General features: G+C 39.5%; 1 protein-coding gene across 1 annotated transcript in view; it reads right to left on the bottom strand.

Moving 5' to 3' along the window:
• Positions 1-20,790, bottom strand: part of LOC115215710 (RING finger and SPRY domain-containing protein 1) — a 213,583-nt gene that overhangs the window by 104,338 nt on the left and 88,455 nt on the right. Inside the window, exon 2 of the mRNA XM_029785006.2 lies at positions 3,956-4,524. Coding sequence (XP_029640866.1) covers positions 3,956-4,326 — 371 coding nt within the window. The 5' untranslated portion in view covers positions 4,327-4,524. The remainder of the gene's footprint in view (positions 1-3,955; positions 4,525-20,790) is intronic.

A 20,790-nucleotide genomic window follows, 5' to 3' on the forward strand; every position in this document is an offset into this window, starting at 1 on the left:
AGCAAAATTACTGAAAAACAGCTGAACAGATTTTCACCAAATTTTAGTAGAAATACTCATTGGGAGAGTGGCTCAAAATGATGAAAATTTGGTTTGATTATCTTCAAGCATACATAAATACATACACAGATATGCGACTGTGTGTGTGTGCATGTACAGTGATGAATTCAAGGGTTTCATTTATTTCTGAGTTGATTTCTTAATTTCACTGCGGTATAGATACTTATAAATATGTTAATTAAAGAAAAAAAATCAAACTTACAAATTTCTCAATAACCAAGCGGTCGTATTATTTATATCCAACAATGAACTACAGTACTTTGATTCACCTGCCATCATTGAAAGATGTTCAAAACACTCCTCAAATTCTATGCAATATTTTCTACAACTATTTCATCTTGTTCACTTTCTTTTTCATATGAATCAACCCTCGTCTGCGTGTGTATACATCATGGTGTACCTATGCGCATAGACATGTGTACATACATAGATATGCGACTGTGCATGCAGAGTGACAGATTTGAGGGTTTCGCTTATTTACGAGTAGATTTCTTAATCTCACCAGAGTATAAATACCTATAATGGTGATACTTAAAACATTAAAAAAAAACCCAACAAAAATTGAACTTACAAATTTCCTGATAAGCAAGTTTAATCCAACACTTACAAAGCTTAATTCAGTTCAATTAAAAAGCATGAATAACCAATGCATGTTAAGCCACACTAGAATTTGCCAAAAAAATTTATCTGAAACAAGTAAAAGAATAAAAGACTTGTTTTTATTTTTCATCAATACACCCCCACCCCACAAGCATACTCATACCCGAAATATACTCCAAATTTATTTCATCTCAACAATTATATAATCTTCCCCTCGTTAATCATTGTCCTTCCTTATCTCTCTATCTCTCATCCGCGAAACTACCCTTTCTCTTACTTCGTTCCCTAATGCTGTCTGTTAGTCTCTCCACAGAACCCATTACCATTTAAATCAGCCATATCTGGCCCAAGATGTTTTACATTGAAACTGACTGGATCCAGCCTCTCACACTTATCCTACAATGCCATTGTATAAATAAGCAATCACATCACTGTAATCTTACAGCTGCAAGATAATGCCTGATTAATTTAAAACAACAGCATCATCATCGTTTAACGTCCGTTTTCCATGCTGGTATGGGTTGGATGGTTCAGCTGGGGTCTGGGAAGCCAGGAGGCTGCACCAGGCTCCAGTCTGATCTGGCAGTGTTTCTACAGCTGGATGCCAACCACTCTGAGAGTGAAGTGGGTACTTTTTTTAAGTGTCACTGGCACAGGGGGCTGGCATCGACCATGATCAGATGGTGCTTTTTACGTGCCACTGGCATGGAAGCCAGTCAATGCGGCGCTGGCATTACGCTTGACAAACTAACCTGAACTCTAAAAGGTTAAAGCCTTTCACAGTAACAAACCTGTTCTTGGCTTTCCCCATCAGAATTTAACTTCTCAGCACCATTCCTAAGTCACTACTCTCTCCCCCATCCTTCCCCTCAGCTGTGGGAGCTCGTTAGTCTTGGGAGTTACACAGTCACCTCAGTGGTGCTGGTCCACATGAAAAGCACCCTCTACACTCTGCAAAGTGAATGGCACTAGGAAGGAAAACAAACCACAGAAACCATCTGTGGTCCTTCATCCAACCCATCCTAATGTGGAAAGTAAACACAAAATGACAATGATGGTGATGATGGCGGCAGCAGGGGTGGTAATGACAATGGCGATGATTCTGATGCTGATGGTGATGATGCTGATGGTGATGATAGCAGTGGTGATGGCGATAATGGTGGTGATGATGTATTTACTCTGCAGATAAAAATCCTGAAGATGAATTTAGTGATGCTGTAATTGGTCTGGCAATGAATTGACCAAATATATTGGTTCACAATGAAACTAGCAAACTATAGAATTACAAGAAATGGTATCATTTTCTGTGATGTAATTATTTGCAATGAATTTAATTAATACCATTCTGTGTATGACATATTTGATGCAAAGAAACATAGGAAGTGATTTCATTCTGTCACTTGATCTCCACTGGGTTTTCCGTTTCTGTTGTGTGCATCACACCAATTCCTTGACAGAAGCAAATGCCACAAACATTTCAACATTTATCAGCAATGATAGCGTTGCTATTTATGCCAAAGTGTAGTAAGTCCAAAACGTTGCTTTTTCAGAAAACGAAAAAATTGTTTCACCATTCCATAGCAAACCCATTGTACTACACTTTGACGATTTAAAAGTAAGAATTTCCAAATATATAAGTGTCTCTATAAATAGTTGTCTATCTATCTATCCCTATATATATAGTGTGCGTGTATGTGTGTGTGCATATATACATCCCCCCATCCCATCCCTTAGACCTCACCCTTGCTTCTCCCACACCCCAACACACCACACCACACACACTAGCACTGACCACTTCCCAGCACCCACACCATCATCCACACACGCACATGTCAATGTCATCAGCCCCCTTCCACATGCACATACCTGCTCTCACATAGACAAGCATGCACACCTTCGTTTTGGGATCACCACTACTTTATTATCTCCCCTTCTTCCTAACTCTCCTGTGTGAGCCCTCTGTCCAGCATTTGCCATGATAGATCACTAGCCACTATACCTTTTTCTATTTTCTCTCCCTGTTTATTTCTGTGTTCCTTTCTGTTGAAGAGTGTAGGCTCAAAATGTAAAAGATCTCACTTCCTGAGCATTAAACTAATACATCTTTGTCTTTTGTTTTTTTGTAAATTCTCACTATACATACACACACATGCATGTATATTGTTGCTATTATGCAAAAGTGTCGTAATTTAAAATGTAGCTTTTTCAGAAAACGAAAAAATAGTTTTATCATTCCATAGCAAAACCGTTGTACTACACTTTGACAATTTTTGATATCTTGGCACCTAAAGCAGCTGGAGATATGATAGTTTGACCAAAAGAACCCGCTATTGCAAGCAAAAATAAATATTAAAAAAAAAAACACATTTGGCCAAATTTGGATATACGACAATTTAAAATAATAGCAACGATATGCAGCAACCCACCAATTTGTTGGCCCAGAATTTTTGTATCTGAAAAAAGAAGACATGATTTGGAGGTAGGTCAATATGTATTTGAGGAGCAAGAAGGTTTCTATAGCATCTTGATGTAATTCTGGCATTCCTCAAAGCTCCTTGAAACAGCCATTTTGACTGTTGGATCAGCGCTGTGCTCCAAAAGAATCAATCCTATATTGTAAGCTTCACAGAATCCACAAACATTAACTACTGTGGGGAACTAATTTTTAGTGAGCTAAGTCACATAAATCAACCAGTACAGGACTTATACACACACCTTCTCTACAAATACACAAGTTAACTTGACATATGCTTAAACTGCAGGCTTGTATGCAGGGCTTCTCTGTGTTTCAGTATTAAACATATATAACACCCACACACAACAGGCTTCTTTCAGTTTCCATCTACCAAATCCACTCACAAGGTTTTGGTTGGCCCAAGGCTATAGTAGAAGGCGGCGAACTGGCAGAAACGTTAGCACGCCGGGCGAAATGCATAGCCGTATTTCGTCTGTCGTTACGTTCCGGGTTCAAATTCCGCCGAGGTCGACTTTGCCTTTCATCCTTTCGGGGTCGATAAATTAAGTACCAGTTACGCACTGGGGTCGATGTAATCGACTTAATCCCTTCGTCTGTCCTTGTTTGTCCCCTCTGTGTTTAGCCCCTTGTGGGTAGTAAAGAAATATATAGTAGAAGATGCTTGCCCAAGGTGCCACACAGTGGGACCAAACTCAGAACCATGTGGTTGGGAAAGCAAACATCTTATCACACAGCCATGCCTGCACGTATATAAAGGTATACAACTGCTTATAGAAGAAAGTGCGAAAATACAGAAGAGATAGAAAGAGCATCACTTACTTGTCTACTAGTGTTCTGAGTAGTGTAAGAGCCTCCAATACCAAAGAGTCAATATCTCCAACAGAATACAAGAGTAAGCCCTGATTCTCCATGTAACGTCCTCCATGATGTAACATCTCACTGACCATCAGCTCACTGACGTCATCATAGTTACGCCGCACCGAAGTCGCTGCCAACTCATTTCGATTCGTTACTAAAGCCGGTGACGCACGAACAGAATTTGTACTGTGTCCATAACCTTCAAATCCAGCTCCAGATGTCAGTGCCGGTGTTGCTGTTGTTGTTACCGTCGTCGTCGTCGTGGTAGTTGTGGTTGTTGATGTTGAATGCCTGGGCTGTTGTGACCTATCCTTGCATAAACAAGTGCCCATCTTGCTGCTGGTGATGCAAACTGGAACTGGGGGTAGTTTGAAACCCACAGTGAAGACACACGTGTCTGGCAGAATTTATTTTGGAATGGAACAAGGCAGAAGCAGCGGTAATGGCTAGATGCGTCATTGAGGGATTCTCTGGTGCTGAAAACCCAACTATAATATGTAGAGAGAACTGGGAATTGTCTCTGGTAAAGGCTGCAAAAGACAAGAGAAAAGACGAAAAAATATTTTAGGAAATAGAATGAGACGGGTTTTTTATGAAAAGATAATTTCAAGTTTTGTTGCTGATGTAAGTGTCATCATCATCATTGTTTAACGTTCGCTTTCCATGATGGCATGTGTTGGATGGTTTGGGTTAGGGTGAGGACTGGTGGGCCAGTAGGCTGCACCAGGCTCCTGAGCTGGCAAAGTTTCAACAGCTGGATGCCCTTCCTAATGCCAACCACTATGAGAGTGTAGTGGGTGCTTTTACATGCCACTGGCATGAGGGTCAGTGAAGCGGTTCTGGCAACGACCACGCTCAAAAGGTGTTTTTTATGTGCTACCTGCATGGGAACCAATCCATGGTCCTGGGAATGATCGTGCTCGGATATGTTTTTAATGTTCCACTGGCACGAGTGGGGGGGGGGAAAGAGAGAGAGATGCGTGATCCATGCGGGGACAAACACGCGAGCAGTATAGGGATAGGTAAGTAAAAAGATCAAGGTGATTAAAAGGGGTATAAAACGCCAGTCTGAGAAAGTTACAAAGGCCAGAAGCAATTTTCAAAATTTAGTGGCCCCCAGAGCAGTGTGGTAATTTTATAGATTAAACAAAAAGTTACCATGATGATGACAACAGCACAAATAATGTTGGTGATGACAGCAACACATAATGATAAATATGATGAAGAACAAATATCAACAATAATGATGACAAATAGCGTTTGGTAGGCATGGCTTTGTGGTAAGAAGTTTGTTTCTCAATGTCATGGTTCCAGGTTCAGTTCCTATGTGTAGCACCTTGGGCAAGTGTTCTCAATTATAGCCTCGAGCCAGCCAAAGCCTTGTGCATGGATTTGCTAGATAGAAACTGAAAGAAGCCCTCCTATATTACAACATCCATTTCACCACTTTATTTCCAAAACAAATTTTTAAAAAATGAAACACTGAACTACTTTAAGTAAGAAGAAATGCTAATATTGTATAAAAGAATAATTTGAAATAAAAACAAATTTCGTTAGAGCTTTAAAATTAGGAAGGAAAAAAAATCTACAAATAAGTTTTTGTGTAGCAAAACCGACTTCTTCCTGTAATGCCATCCTCTAAAAAAAGACTATTTAAAGAAAACAATTCTTTGAAAATTAACAGATTTTTCAGAAAATAGTTGAAATGTTTATTTTTATATTTACACTATTTACATTTGACGGATATTTGTCCTCATCTTGTTTGTCGTTAACACAACGTTTTGGCTGATATACCCTCCAGCCTTCATCAGGTGTCTTGGGGGAAATTTTGAACCTGGGTTCTCATTCCTAAGATATTTTTCGATGTTACTATCATTATTATTATTCAGGTCACTGCTTGGAATCAAACTTGGAATCTTGGAGTAAGTAGCCCGCGCTCTTAACCATTATGCCATATACCCATGGGCATATGGCATAGTGGTTATTTTTTTTATTAAAAATAAATTTTCTTTAAGATGTTAGTCTTTTGGAGTGGAATACAATATTTTATCCATTTAATCAAAGTTTGTTTGGTACACTGAAGAGAATTTATTTTCTTTATAAGAAATAAATTAAAATCAACATTATCTTTATATTTATTGTTCAATAGGTGCAGGGTTGGCTGTGTAGTAAGATTCTGCTTCCCAACCACAGGATTCTGGGTTCAGTCCCACTGGTCTTCTACTATAGCACTGGGCCAACCATAGCCTTGTGAGAGGATTTGGATGATGGGAACAGAAAGAAGCCTGTTGTATATATCTATGTGCGTGTGTCTTTGTGTTAGTGTCCCACCACCACTTGACAACTGGTGTTGAGGTGTTTACATTCCTGTAACTTAGCGGTTCAGCAAAAGAGACCAATAGAATAAAGACCAGGCTTAAAAAAATGTACTGAGGTAGATTTGTTTGACTAAGATTATTCAAGACAGTGCCCCAGTATGACCGCAGTCAAATGACAAACAGGTAAAAGAAATTATACAAGGTAAGGCAGTGAGCTGTACCAGTTACACATTGGGGTCGATATAATCAACTTAATTTGTTTGTCTGTCCTTGTTTGTTCCCTCTGTGTTTAGCCCCTTGTGGGTAGTAAAGAAATAGGTATTTCATCAGTCTTTACATTTTGAGTTCAAATTCCACCGAAGTCGACTTTGCCTTTAATCCTTTTGGGGTTGATAAATTAAGTATCAGTTGCATACTGGGGTCGATCTACCCCCCCCCAATTTCAGGCCTTGTGCCTAGAGTAGAAAAGATAAATTATTCAGGGTTGGCCAAAAGTCACCCAACTAAATCAAAATTCCATAAATATTCAATTTTATTTATTCATTTGAATTATGAATGTTTAATAATTGAATGCTATGAGTTTAAAAGAAAAAAAAAATCACCGTTTTTTTTTTTGTCAACAGGTGTAGGAGTGGCTGTGTGGTAAGTAGCTTGCTTACCAACCACATGGTTCCGGATTCAGTCCCACTGCGTGGCACCTTGGGCAAGTGTCTTCTACTATAGCCTCGGGCTGACCAAAGCCTTGTGAGTGGATTTGGTAGACAGAAACTGAAAGAAGCCAGTCGTATATATGTATATGTAAATGTGTGTATTTGTGTGTCTATGTTTGTCCTCCCCACCATCGCTTGACAACCAATGCTGGTGTGTTTACATCCCCGTAACTTAGCAGTCTGGCAAAAGAGATCGATAGAATAAGTACTAGGCTTACAAAGAATAAGTCCTGGGGTCAATTTGCTCGACTAAAGGCGATGCTCCAGCATGGCCGCAGTCAAATGACTGAAACAAGTAAAAGAGTAAATTTGTCTATGAATTAGCAAAGATTCATATGAAATAAATTTTTGTTTTAACCTTGGTTTTGACTTACTGTCAGGTGATTTTTGGCCAACCTTGTATGCACATTCCTCCTCCTGGTGCTACCAAGGATACTTGAAAAATATATTAATATAACCTGGTTGCCATGTTTGTTTATTAACACAATAAACTGAATGAAGTCGTGAAGAAAATGCATAGCAAAAAAAAAAGAGTTTTACTCTTTCACACGTTTCAGTCATTTGAATGTGGCCATGCTGGAGCTCTGCCTTTAGTGAAGGAAATCAACCCTAGGACTTATTCATTGTAAGCCTAGTACTTATTCTAACGGTCTCTTTTGCTGAACTGCTAAGTTTCAGGGACATAAACACATCAACACTGGTTGTCAAGCGGTGGTGGGGGACACACAAACACACAAATACATATCATCCAGTGTTTTAAATCTGGATTTTGTCCCCGTTAACAGGGGTGGCTGGATCTACCTCAATGCCATAGCAACCAATGTAGGCAGGTGCAGCCCACCCCAACCTTTGGGCTGGCTCATGCCCATTCTCCTTTGCTGTCATGAGGTTTTTTTGGAGCTAGATTTTCTATGGGGAGCATGCCCTTGCTTACCCCCAACCTCAGTTTCTAGACATGAGTGGTCCCGAGACTAAGGCTTCTACCATGAATTTTAAGAAATGTGATGGAAAACTAGCTCAGGAAGGCAGGGATACTATTCCCTGAGACCCCTTTTGGAGCCCCCCCTACTTAATACACACACATGTATATGTATGTATATGCATACATACATATATGTACCTACCTACATATATATATATACATGCATACATACATATATGTACCTACCTACATATATATATATACATACATATATGTACCTACCTACATATATATATATACATACATATATGTACCTACCTACACACATATATATATATATATATATATATATATATATATATACATGCATATATAGGTACAGGACACCAAAAAAAACGGGGACAAAATCCAGATTTAAAACACTGGATGATATGTATTTGTGTGTTTGTGTCCCCCCCACCACCGCTTGACAACCAATGTTGTCAGCCTGAGGCTATAGTAGAAGATACTTGCCCAAGGTGCCACGCAGTGGGACTGAACCTGGAACCACACAGTCACGTCTGTGCCTATTTTTCTGTACTGTATATTAATTAGTCTGCTTAACGTGTACATAATATCTTGGGTTTATCAACAATTCACCTCTTTTAGAACAGTACATTAGGGTCGGTGAAAAAGCCATGAACGGAAGGTAGCATCTTGTTAAATGTATAAAAATGTTTGACAAAACCTGTCAGATATTGTAAAATATGTCCACAGTAACAGAAAAAGAAGACATAACTATAGAGTCATGGGAAGCATATCCTGTTATGGAAGTAACCATTAGATAGTTGGGAGGGTTAACATACTTTACATACAATCCTGGCTATGAAATTTCATACATTAAACACCAACAAAGTTAATTTAACACTTCAGCATTCACATTGTTTGGGTCTAATGTAAAGCTTATTCATTCACATGGTTTTAAATTAAACAGGCATTATTTCATTGCTTCAAGATTTCAATGGTGTGTTTGTACAGGGTGTCCCAAAAAGTCACTGATTGGTTTCAGTTTTTAATAACTTCCTTAATTTTACAAATAAATGCATGAAATTTTGATACAATATAAAGGACATAATGGAAATTTAATATGCACATGTCAAATTTTGCAACACCACTACATCACATGAAAAATGACATTGCTTAAATGGCAGCCATTTTCGACTTTGCATGTCCTTGCTCTTTCCAGAATTTATACCATAACATCCTCAAGAGTTTCAGACCCACTTCTTTGATTTCTCCTTCAGTTGTTCCGGGGTCTCTGGTTTGTTGATGAAAATCGCTCTCTCTCTCTCTCTCACACACACACACTATCTTTCATATAGATATACATAAATACATATGCTTACATCTTTTTTGTGTATATGTGTGTGCGTGTGAGAGAGACTGTATTTCCTCATAACATATAGAGAGATGGATGTCTTTTAATGAGTGACTAATTCAGAGAAACATTACTTTCATTATTCACACATTGTCACTCTCATAATGCAACACTGTAATTTTGGTTCAAATTGAAAGTGTGAAACTATTTTTACTTTCTAATGAAACTTAATTGTTGTAGAGCAGTGTCTTTCAGATAACTATAGCTGGGTGTTGAGATAACATAGAAAATATGTAAATGAAAATAAAGTTTATTTGGTAGCCGAAAGATTACTGAATCTTTTGATTCCCCATACATCAAAATAGGCAACTCAGTTTTCGAATGTATAAGGAACATACGTGCATACACACACACACACACACTCTCATATATATATATATATATATATATATATATATATATATATATATATATATATATATATATATATATATATAACACTAGAAAGTTTGGTATATTTTTAATTCCATGTCACATAGGTTTCATTACAGCACAGGGAATACATTAAGAAGGCCAGCAATATCAAGGGAGGGGGTAAATCAATTACATTGACCCCAGTACTCAACTGGTACTTAATTTATTGACCCTGAAAGGACAACAGGCAAAGTTGAACTCATGGTGGAATTTGAACTCAGAACATAGCAGTTGAAATACCACTAAGCATTTCACCCAGCATGCTAATGATTTTACCAGCTTGTCACATAATAATATTATAAATATAACAAGAGCACAAACCTCTGCCAAGACAATACCAATGTCCTCTCAATGATTAGCAAGATGATTTTTAGAATGAGAATATCTGAAATAAACTCGATTGCTCTCATAAACGAGAATGCTAAGAATGAACCTGACTGCTCTCATAAATTAAGTAAAAAAAAAGAGAAAAAAATAATCCAGAATCCTTGTATGGTACCAGATCGATCCCAAAATCTAATCAATTCATGCCAGTTACGAGGCCAAACATCCCTGAAAGTTTCATCTGAATCCATCCAGCTGTTCTTGAGATATCTTGTCCACGGACAAACAAACAAACAAACACAACTGAAAACAATACCTTCGCCAAGGCGGAAGTAATAAACCCATAATACGTAGATACATGTAGAAAACATGTATGGGATCTCCTATGTGCAATTCCCCAGACAAAGATTAAAAACTAACAGTATTATGGATGTTTGACAAGCAGCAGCGACTCCTATCTTCCCACCGAACTAATGCCTACGTGATAAATGTAAACACTAAATTTTACTGAAGGGAGGGAGTGGGAAGTTGCTTTTTAAAACCAGACAAAACAAAAATAAACTTTTGAATATTAATTTAGGAGAAATTCACAAAGAAAGTTTGTCTTGAAACAATTCCTTACAAGAAATGAATTAGAACAGATCACATGAAGTGTTTCGACACTTCGGAAGAAAATATTGGAAATTTCATAAAATGGTTTTGTTTTGGAAACCAGACAGGGGAAGAAGACGGAGAAATAAGGTTTTTCATGACAGTGTATTACTGGTATTGTATCAGTTGCAATGGATCAAACCTATGACATACAAGTAATCAGTTAAACAACTGTGGTGCACCATGACACATTTTCCTCACCATGTTATTTCTTTTCTGGCTGGTCAGCCATTTGGACAGCAAGAGATCTGTTCCAGCCCCCAACCTCTTCTGTCATCACTTGGCATAAAACCACTTCCTTCAATACTACAACCCCCCCCCCCACTCACAACTGAAGGAGTCTTGTCTACCAAGTTACTTGGTGACCGCACTAGTGCCATGCAAAAGGCACTTTTTAAAATGGTTGGCATTAAGAAAGGTGCATCCAGCTGCCGAGACCTAGCCAAAACAGACAATGAAACCTGGTGTGGCTCCTGGCCTTACCTGCTCCAGTCAAACCATCCAACCCATGCCAGCAAGGAAAAATGGACGTTAAATGACGACGATGATGATAGATCTGTTGTTTTAAATAGACCGTTCGTCTGCTTAGTTGAGGTCTTTACACTCTGGCATGCAAGTTAATCATTGAGCATGCCAGGTGGCAGTCCAAGTATGCTGCCTTCACCCCACTCCTTTCATGACACCCTATCAAGTTTGTTTTTGCATCTCTGTGCATCCTGAAACAGGCCACAACAGATGTGGTCATGCTGGACCCATTCAGAGCACAGCAGCTGTTTCTATGATGTCCCTATCATGTTAGTATTCTCACTTGCCTTAAGGAGTGAACCCAAAACCACTCAGTTGCAAAGCAATCTTCTTAACCACACAGCCATGCTGGTGCTGTATACCTGCACAACCCTTTCTACTATAGGCACACGGCCAGAAATTTTGTGGGGAGGGGGCTACTCGATTACATTGACCCCAGGGCTCAAATGCTACTTATTTTATTGGCCCCGAAAGAATGAGAGGTGAAGCTGATCTTGGTGGAATTTGAACTCAGTAACAAACCAGAAATGTTGCTAAGCATTTTGTACAGCATGCTAACGTGTCTATCAACTCCACTATCAGCATACAATATGTAAGAACTATATCTTCTTTTATCTGTTTCAGTCATTAGACTGTGGCCATGCTGGAGGTACTGCCTTAAAGAATTTCTTCTAGTCAAATGGATCAACCCCAATACTTATTCTATTGATCTCTTTTGATGAACTACTAAGTTATAGGGATGTAAACACACCAACACTTGTCAAATGGTGGTATGGGACAAACAGACACAAAAACAAACGCACAGACAGGCATGAGCTTTTCAGCTTCTTATTTCTTTATTGTCCACAAGGTGCTAAACATAGAGGGGGACAAACAAGGACAGACAAAGGGATTAAGTCGATTACATCAACCTCAGTGCATAACTGGTACTTAATTTGACACCGAAAGAATGAAAGGCAAAGCTGAATTTGAACTCAGAACGTAGCAGCAGACGAAATACCGCTAAGCATTTCGCCTGGCGTGCTAATGGTTCTGCCAGCTCGCCACCTTAAAGCTTTTCATTTTCTACCTACCAAATCCACTCACAAGGCTTTGGTCAACCCAAGGCTAGTGTGTGTGTGTGTGTGTGTGTGTGTAGGACTGATTTAAACCTTGCTCAAGGTTCCATGCAGGACTGAACTTAGAACCATTTGGTTGGGAAACAAGCTTCTCACTACACAGCCACACCTGTGTGTATATATATATATATTTCATTTTGTTCCTCTTGTTATTTTTAATTTACTGTACAGTAAAGACTGCTGTCTATGGTCTGTTCCGTATGGAACGGACATTAACAAAACTATTATCATAAATAGTTTAGAAGACTTTGAGAAGTCAGCATATAGAAAACTTACGAGAATGTCTTGAAGAGAAAATAAACCAGAGAAGGAAGAAGAGTGGAAAAGAAAGAAAGAAAAAAAAAAGACAACCAAACTATTATCAAACAGAATCAAAGAGAGAAAACCAAAACGTTTTGGACACTTAATTAGGAAAAGAAAAAAAAAGTTCATAGAGTCTTTTAATAGCCGGCAGAATGAATGGGAAGACGAGAAAAGTAAGAATTAAGCAGATGGAAAATAGGAAGAATTGGACAGACAATGTAGGAATGAATATATCATGAGAGCAAAACAAAGACAAAGAGAGGCAGGACATTGAACCTGCTGAGAGAGAATTCTAATTAAGAGGGGGGGAGAGTGCCGTTATTTTCAGATATTATAAATTTATGGTTGCTTAACCCTTTAGCATTCATATTATTCTGTCACAAGTGCCAATGATTTCGCGTTGCTATTGTGGTGGTTGTGGTTAGCTGCTGGTGATGAAAGCGTCTTTCTTGGGGCTGTGTGTGGAAGTAATTAACAACACACAAACAATTAAGAGATTTTATTTACTGCATAGAGTGTTTTAACTTTGTTGGTCTTTTGACAGAAGATAATAGTGACATTTACAGAGAGAGAGACATAAGACTGGAATTCAGGACAGTTTAACCAAATGTGCTACAATTCATGGTGACAAAATCATGGTGCCTTCCATTTGCCAGTGATTGGTGAAGAAATGGGAATGGAGATGTTGAGTGGTGGTCTCAACACTCTGGGGTTACTGCCAAAAAACATTTTCATATAAGGCTCAAAGAGAAAGTTTAAGGAAGTTGACTCATACAATGGCTTGACACTGATTGGCCAGTCAATTGGACAATCACATGAAACTACTGGGGCTTGGTCATGATGTCTACTTGGCTAATCAGTGGTTTGGTTTCAAATCTGCTACAGAAGTAATACTTGTTTATTCTCATCATCAACATCATCGTTTAACGTCCACTTTCTATTCTAGCATGGGTTGAACTTTTGACTAAGGGCTGGCGAACCAGATGGCTGCACCAGGCTCCAATCTTGATCTGGCAGAGTTTCTACAGCTGGATGCCCTTCCTAACGCCAACCACTCTGGGAGTGTAGTGGGTGCTTTTTACGTGCTGCCAGCACGAGGCCAGTCAGGTGATACTGGCAATGACCTCGCTTGAATCTTTTTACACATGCCACCAGCACAGGTGCCAGTAAGGCGACGTTGGTAACGATTACGCTTGAATGGTGCCCTTTTATGTGCCAGTTGGCTGCTCTGGCAAAGATCACACTCAGATGGTGCTCATGCATTATCTTGTAGCTTTGAGATTTTGCAGAGGTACCTTAATTTTTAGAATGGCATTGTAGGGTTGGTACGAGAGGCCAGATCTGGCCAGTTTGAGCATAAAAAAATTTTCTATTTCTGAACAGTTAACCCTTTTGCATTTAAACCAACCATATCCATCCAAAATATTCTAATGAATAGAATTGGAACAGCTTGTAACAACAATTCATTAATATTCACCCATATTTCTAAGGCCACAAGCTGGCAGAATTGTTAGTATGCCGGGCAAAACGCTTAGTGGCATTTCAGCCATCTTTACTTTCTGATGAGGTTGACTTTGCCTTTCATCTGTTTGGGGTAAATAAAATAAGTACAAGTTGAGCCCTGGGGGGCCAATGTAATCAACTTCCCTCTGCCTTGATCTTGCTAGCTTTGTGCCAAAAATTTGAAACGAATATTTTACTACATTTCTGTCCAAGTACACCAACTTTTTATGTTAATTATTAAAAAAAAAATAATGGAGAATTTAGTAAACTATAGTAAATTATTTTGTTTTTATTATGTATTTCAAGCATAAATTAACATGAAATTTTAATGAAAGGTTTTAATTTAGATCATTTCAAAACAGGAAGTTTGTATAATAAAACCAGGGCTAGTCTCAGAAGGGTTGCCGCATTAATCCTTTTGTTACCAACCTACCTGAAACTGCCTCTGGCTCTGTAGTACAAATGTCTTGTTTTCATAAGTTTTGAATTAAAATCTTCCACCAAACCTTAGTCACAATTTCTGTTCCTAACAGTAGCTTAATGATAACTAAGATATTTTACTAAATTCTTTCTTATATTTAAATTAATTGAAAGAAACACAGAGCATCTCAAAATAAATACAGTAACGAAAGGTTTAAAAGTGTCGAACAGCCATCTTATTACCAGTCACTCTTTGTGTTGATTAGAACACATATGAAATTGAACTGTTTTTGGGTGTGGAGTAGAATATTTGTTGGGTAACAGACTAATGTATGATCTAGCACTGAAGATGCAGTAGTACTGAAAGAGAGAGAGAGAGAGAGAGAGAGGGAGGGGCAAGGGAGAAAGAGAAAGGGGAATGGATAAACTGAGTGGCATGTGTGTGTGTGTGTGTGTGTAGGACTGATTTAAACTTCACAGGCTTTTTGATCTTTTACTTGTTTGTCACTTGACTGTGGCCATGCTGGGGCACTATCTTGAAGGATTTTAGTTGAATGAATTGAACCTGGTACTTCCTCTATTAGTCTCTTATGCTGAACCCTTATGTTAGTGGGGGACATAAACCCACACACACATACACACACGACAAGCTTCTTTCAGTTTCTGTCTACCAAATCCATTCACAAGTCTTTGGTTGACCTGAGGTTGTAATAGAAGACACTTGCCAAGGTGGTAAACAGTGGGACTGAACCTGGAACTATGTGGTTGGGAAGCAAGCTTCTTACCACACAGCCATGCCTATGCATAGCTGTGAAAAACAAAGTCATGGCTGTGTGGTTATGAAGTTCACTTTCCGACCACATGCCCACTGCATGCCACCTTGGGCATGTCCACTGCATGCCACCTTGGGCATGTCCACTGCATGCCACCATGGGCATGTCCACTGCATGCCACCATGGGCATGTCCACTGCATGCCACCTTGGGCATGTCCACTGCATGCCACCATGGGCATGTCCACTGCATGCCACCATGGGCATGTCCACTGCATGCCACCATGGGCATGTCCACTGCATGCCACCATGGGCATGTCCACTGCATGCCACCATGGGCATGTCCACTGCATGCCACCATGGGCATGTCCACTGCATGCCACCATGGGCATGTCCACTGCATGCCACCATGGGCATGTCCACTGCATGCCACCATGGGCATGTCCACTGCATGCCACCATGGGCATGTCCACTGCATGCCACCATGGGCATGTCCACTGCATGCCACCATGGGCATGTCCACTGCATGCCACCATGGGCATGTCCACTGCATGCCACCATGGGCATGTCCACTGCATGCCACCATGGGCATGTCCACTGCATGCCACCATGGGCATGTCCACTGCATGCCACCTTGGGCATGTCCACTGCATGCCACCATGGGCATGTCCACTGCATGCCACCATGGGCATGTCCACTGCATGCCACCATGGGCATGTCCACTGCATGCCACCATGGGCATGTCCACTGCATGCCACCATGGGCATGTCCACTGCATGCCACCATGGGCATGTCCACTGCATGCCACCTTGGGCATGTCCACTGCATGCCACCTTGGGCATGTGGGCTGCTTTTATAGCCTGAGCTATTTAATTAAAATGTGACAGGTTTCACCACAATGTTACCAAAATGTGTATTTTTTTTATAAGACAGTACAAAAAAGTGCAGATATGGCTGTGGGGTTAATAAGCTTGCTCTACAACCATGTGGTTTTGGGTTCAGTCCCACTCTGCAGCAGCTTTGGTAAGTGTCTTCTACTACAGTTCTAAGCTGATCAAATCCTTGTGAGTGGATCTCATAGATGGAAACTATGACAGTCTGACATGTGTGTGTATCTCGTCTGTATGTGTAAGGAGTCTGTTCCACAGTCACTACTCCTTGACAACCAGTGTTGGTTTGTTTACATCCTCATAACTTAGCAGTTCAGAAAGAGAGACAGATAGATTAAGTACCAAACTTTAAGAAAAAAAAGTACAGAGGTTGATCTATTTGACCAAAATCCTTCAAGATGGTACCCCAACATGGCCACAGTCAAACAACTGAAATAAGTAAAAAAAAAAAAAAATCTCTCAAACACAGAACTAATCTACATAAATGATAGCAATTAATTATTCTAACAAAATCTATTAAAATATTCATCAACTTAATTGACTTTCAGTTAATTGGTTTCATAATGACCCTCTCACTTTAAGTTAGACCTCATATGAACTTCGTTAATTACCATTTAGCAAATGGCTCAGCAAATATTAAAGGAATATTTTCTATTAAGAAAACTGAATTTACCATTGATCTTAATCTCTTTAACAGAAAAAAGAAGTTTGTTTCCCAACCATATGGTTCCAGGTTCAGTCCCACAGTGTGGCATCTTGGGAAATTGCCATATACTATAGCCTTGGGCCCACAAAGCCTTGTGAGTAGATTTGGTAGATAGAAACTGAAAGAAGCCCATCATATATATGGGTGTATGAGTGTGTGTATGCACGCATGTATGTGTGTGTATGTTTGTTCCCACCATTGCTTGGCAACTAGTGTCAGTGTGTTTATGCACCTGTAACTAAGTGGTTCAGCAAAAGAGACTGATAGAGATGGATAGGATAATTACCAGGCTGAACAAAACTAAGCACTGGGGTTGATTCATTTGACTAAAAATTCAAGGTGGTGCCCCAGCATGGCCACAGTTTGGTGACTGAAACAAGTAAAAGATACAGCAACAAAACGCAAAAAACATTCTGTAAGAAAGTTTATCTGAAACTCAAAAGAAAACCATATATTCTTGAAGAGATTCTGTAGAAGAAATATGGTAAACAGATAGAGAACGGTCAGTAATAAAGTTTAGGAAGAAGAAAAAGAAGAAGAGTCTGATGGGAATTAATGTTGGATTAGTATTTAGAAGGAAATGGTAAGTTGGTGTAAATAGAATTTCAGGCTAATGTTTGTTGTTTCAACTGTTTGCCACAGAACTATATAATGAGGAAGTTGGGGAAGTTTCTATTTTTAACTTTCAAGAAAATTTTTTAAAAATTAATTTTGAAAGACGACTCCATTTTTTGGATCCTTAATAAAACAACTGAAGTCATTTAGCTTGGCAATACAGTACTCCTTCTCTCTCTCCCCCCTCTCTCTCTACATTCACAAGGATAAGATTGTTATTTAAATATCGATCTTATCGAGTGGCCAACATGGGAATAAAAACTTCAAAGGTAATAATTATTATTAAAATTATAATTTAGGGTATCTAAGAGATACCACCACACTTGAAATGGCAGCCAAAACTTGACTCTAAACATTTAATGTGGTTTTAGAGTCATATTTTGGCTGCTATTTCCAGCGTGGTGGTATCTCTTAGATACCCTAAATTACAATTTTATATATATATAATCATCACCATTATTTGACGTCCGTAGTCCAAGCTGGCATGGGTTGGACGGTTTAATTGGGGCTGGTAAGCTGGAAGGCTGCACCAGACTCCAGTCTAATTTGGCATGGTTTCCTACAGCTGGATGCCCTTCCTAATGCCAACCACTCCAAGAGTGTAATGGGTGCTTTTATATGCCACCAGTATCTGCCATGACTGCAATTTTGCTCGGCTTGATGGGTCTTCTGAAGCACGACATAATGCCAAAGGTCTCAGTCATTGTGGCTATGTAGTAAGAAGCTTGCTTCCTAACAATATGGTTCTGGGTTCAGTCCTGCTGCTTGGCACCTTGGACAAGTGTCTACTATAGCCTCAGGCCTTGTGAGTGGATTTGGTTGATGGAAACTGAAAGAAGATTGTCATATGTGTGTGTGCATCTGCCCACCCCCCACTGCTTGACAACCAGTGTTGGTGTGTTTATGTCCCCATAACTTAGCAGTTGGGTAAAAAAGATCAACAGAATAAGTACCAGGCTTAAAAAAATATATGCTAGGGTTGATTTGTTCGACTAAACAGAAAGACCTTCAAGGCAGTACTCCAGCATGGCTGTAGCCAAGTGACTGAAACAAGTAAAAGATCCCCGACTGGCTCCTGTGCCAGTGGCACGTAAAAAGCACCATCCAAACAGTGCCGCCTGATTGGCTCCCATGCCGGTGGCACATAAAAAGCACCCACTACACTCTCGGAGTGGTTGGCATTAGAAAGGGCATCCAGCTGTAGAAACACTGCCAGATCAGATTGAACCTGGTGTGGCCTCCTATCTTGCCAGTACCCAGTCAGCCCATCCAACACATGCCAGCATGGAAAACAGACATTAAACGATGATGATGAGGGTTAAAATCCGAGCTTGCCCACTTGAAGCACTTCTGCTTATTCTAGTATTCCAAATCCGTATGGAGAGGTTATATTTGCCTGAAGTGCACAGAAGAGTTGAAAATACCAGGAAATATTTTCTGTGGAGTAATAACCTCAAAGCAAGAATATTATTTGATTCTCTGCCAGAAGAATTTCTAATAGGAGATATCTGACAAAATTGTACATGTAGTGGAAAGCATGTCACCCCTATTAGCAAATGGAACACATGTAAAACTGAATAAATAATAACAAAAAATTTTCCATTCTTCTGTTTTGAGATTACATATATTTTTGTGCTTCTATGTGTTTCAGTGATTTGACTACAGCCATGCTGGAGCCCTGCCTTTAAACAAATTGCCCCTAGGACTTATTTTTTGTAAGCCTAGTACTTATTCTATTGGTCTCTAAGTGATGGGGATGTAAACACACCAACATCAGTTGTCAATTAATGATGGGGGAACAAACACAGACACGCAAACATATACACACTCCCGAAGTGGTTGGCGTTAAGAAGGACATCCAGCTGTAGAAACTTTGTCAGATCAGATTGAGCCTGGTGCAACCTTCTGGCTCGCCAGTCCTCAGTCAAACTGTCCAATCCATGCCATGGCAAGCGGATGCTAAACGACGACGATATATATATATATATATATATTTGACAGGCTTCTTTTCGTTTCCGGCTACCAAATTCACTCACAAGGCTTTAGTTGGCCCGAGGCTATAGTAAAAGACACTTGCTTAAGCTGCCACACAGTGGGACTGAACCTGGAACCATGTGGTTGGGAAGCAAGCTACTTACCACTCAACTACTCCTGCATATATATATTTTAATTATTTATTTATTTATTTTAAAAGGTTAATACAGAAGACGGTGTGTAACTAGAAGCATTTATTAGCACAACAATCGTTTTGGCTTCATACTGCATCTTTCCACGCCCACGAGGGTGCAGTGCAGTATGAAGCCGAAACGACTGTTGTGTTAATAAATGCTTCTAGTTACAGTCCGCCTTCTGTATTAATCTCTTAAAACATATACTATGTGCACCTTGGAATTTTGGACATAGATCCAATGATGAACACAGAGTATCACTGATGACACCTGGCAGCCAGAAGTGGTGAACATGCTCCACAGACACACTACCTTGGACTTACTCTGAAACAAGGTTTGGATCCTGCATTTAACACCTGCTTTCTAAACCTTAATTCTTTCATTTTGAATTCGACATATTACACCTACACACATTTACATATTTAATCTATATTAGTTAGTCCAACAAAATATATTGTTTCACCTATGACTCATCATCAGGAACTAATAATTATGAATTAAATGTCTTTTATCCACTCCTAAACTTATGTTTGCGTAGTTTGTTCTAAGAGGCCGGACATAGCTTATTTGATCTGATCACTCCCTTGGAAAATATGTTTGTATGTGTGCATGATGTCTTATTGTCATTACTATACAGGCGCAGGAGTGGCTGTGTAGTAAGCAGCTTGCTTCCCAACCACATGGTTCTGGGTTCAGTCCCACTGCATGGCACCTGTGTCTTCTACAATAGCCTCGGGCCAACCAAAGCCTTGTGAGTGGATTTGGTAGACAGAAACTGAAATGAAGCCCGTCATATATATATATATATATATATATATATATATATATATATATATATATATATGTATGTATGTATGTATTTATTTATTTATTTGACAACCGATGCGGGTGTGTTTACATCCCTGTAATTTAGTGGGTCGGCAAAAAGTGATCGATGCAATAAGTAATTGGCTTACAAAGAATAAGTCCTGGGGGTCGATTTGCTCGACTAAAGGCGGTGCTCCAGCATGGCCACAGTCAA

The sequence above is a fragment of the Octopus sinensis genome, linkage group LG1, assembly GCF_006345805.1.
Source record: "Octopus sinensis linkage group LG1, ASM634580v1, whole genome shotgun sequence".
Lineage (NCBI taxonomy): Eukaryota > Metazoa > Mollusca > Cephalopoda > Octopoda > Octopodidae > Octopus > Octopus sinensis.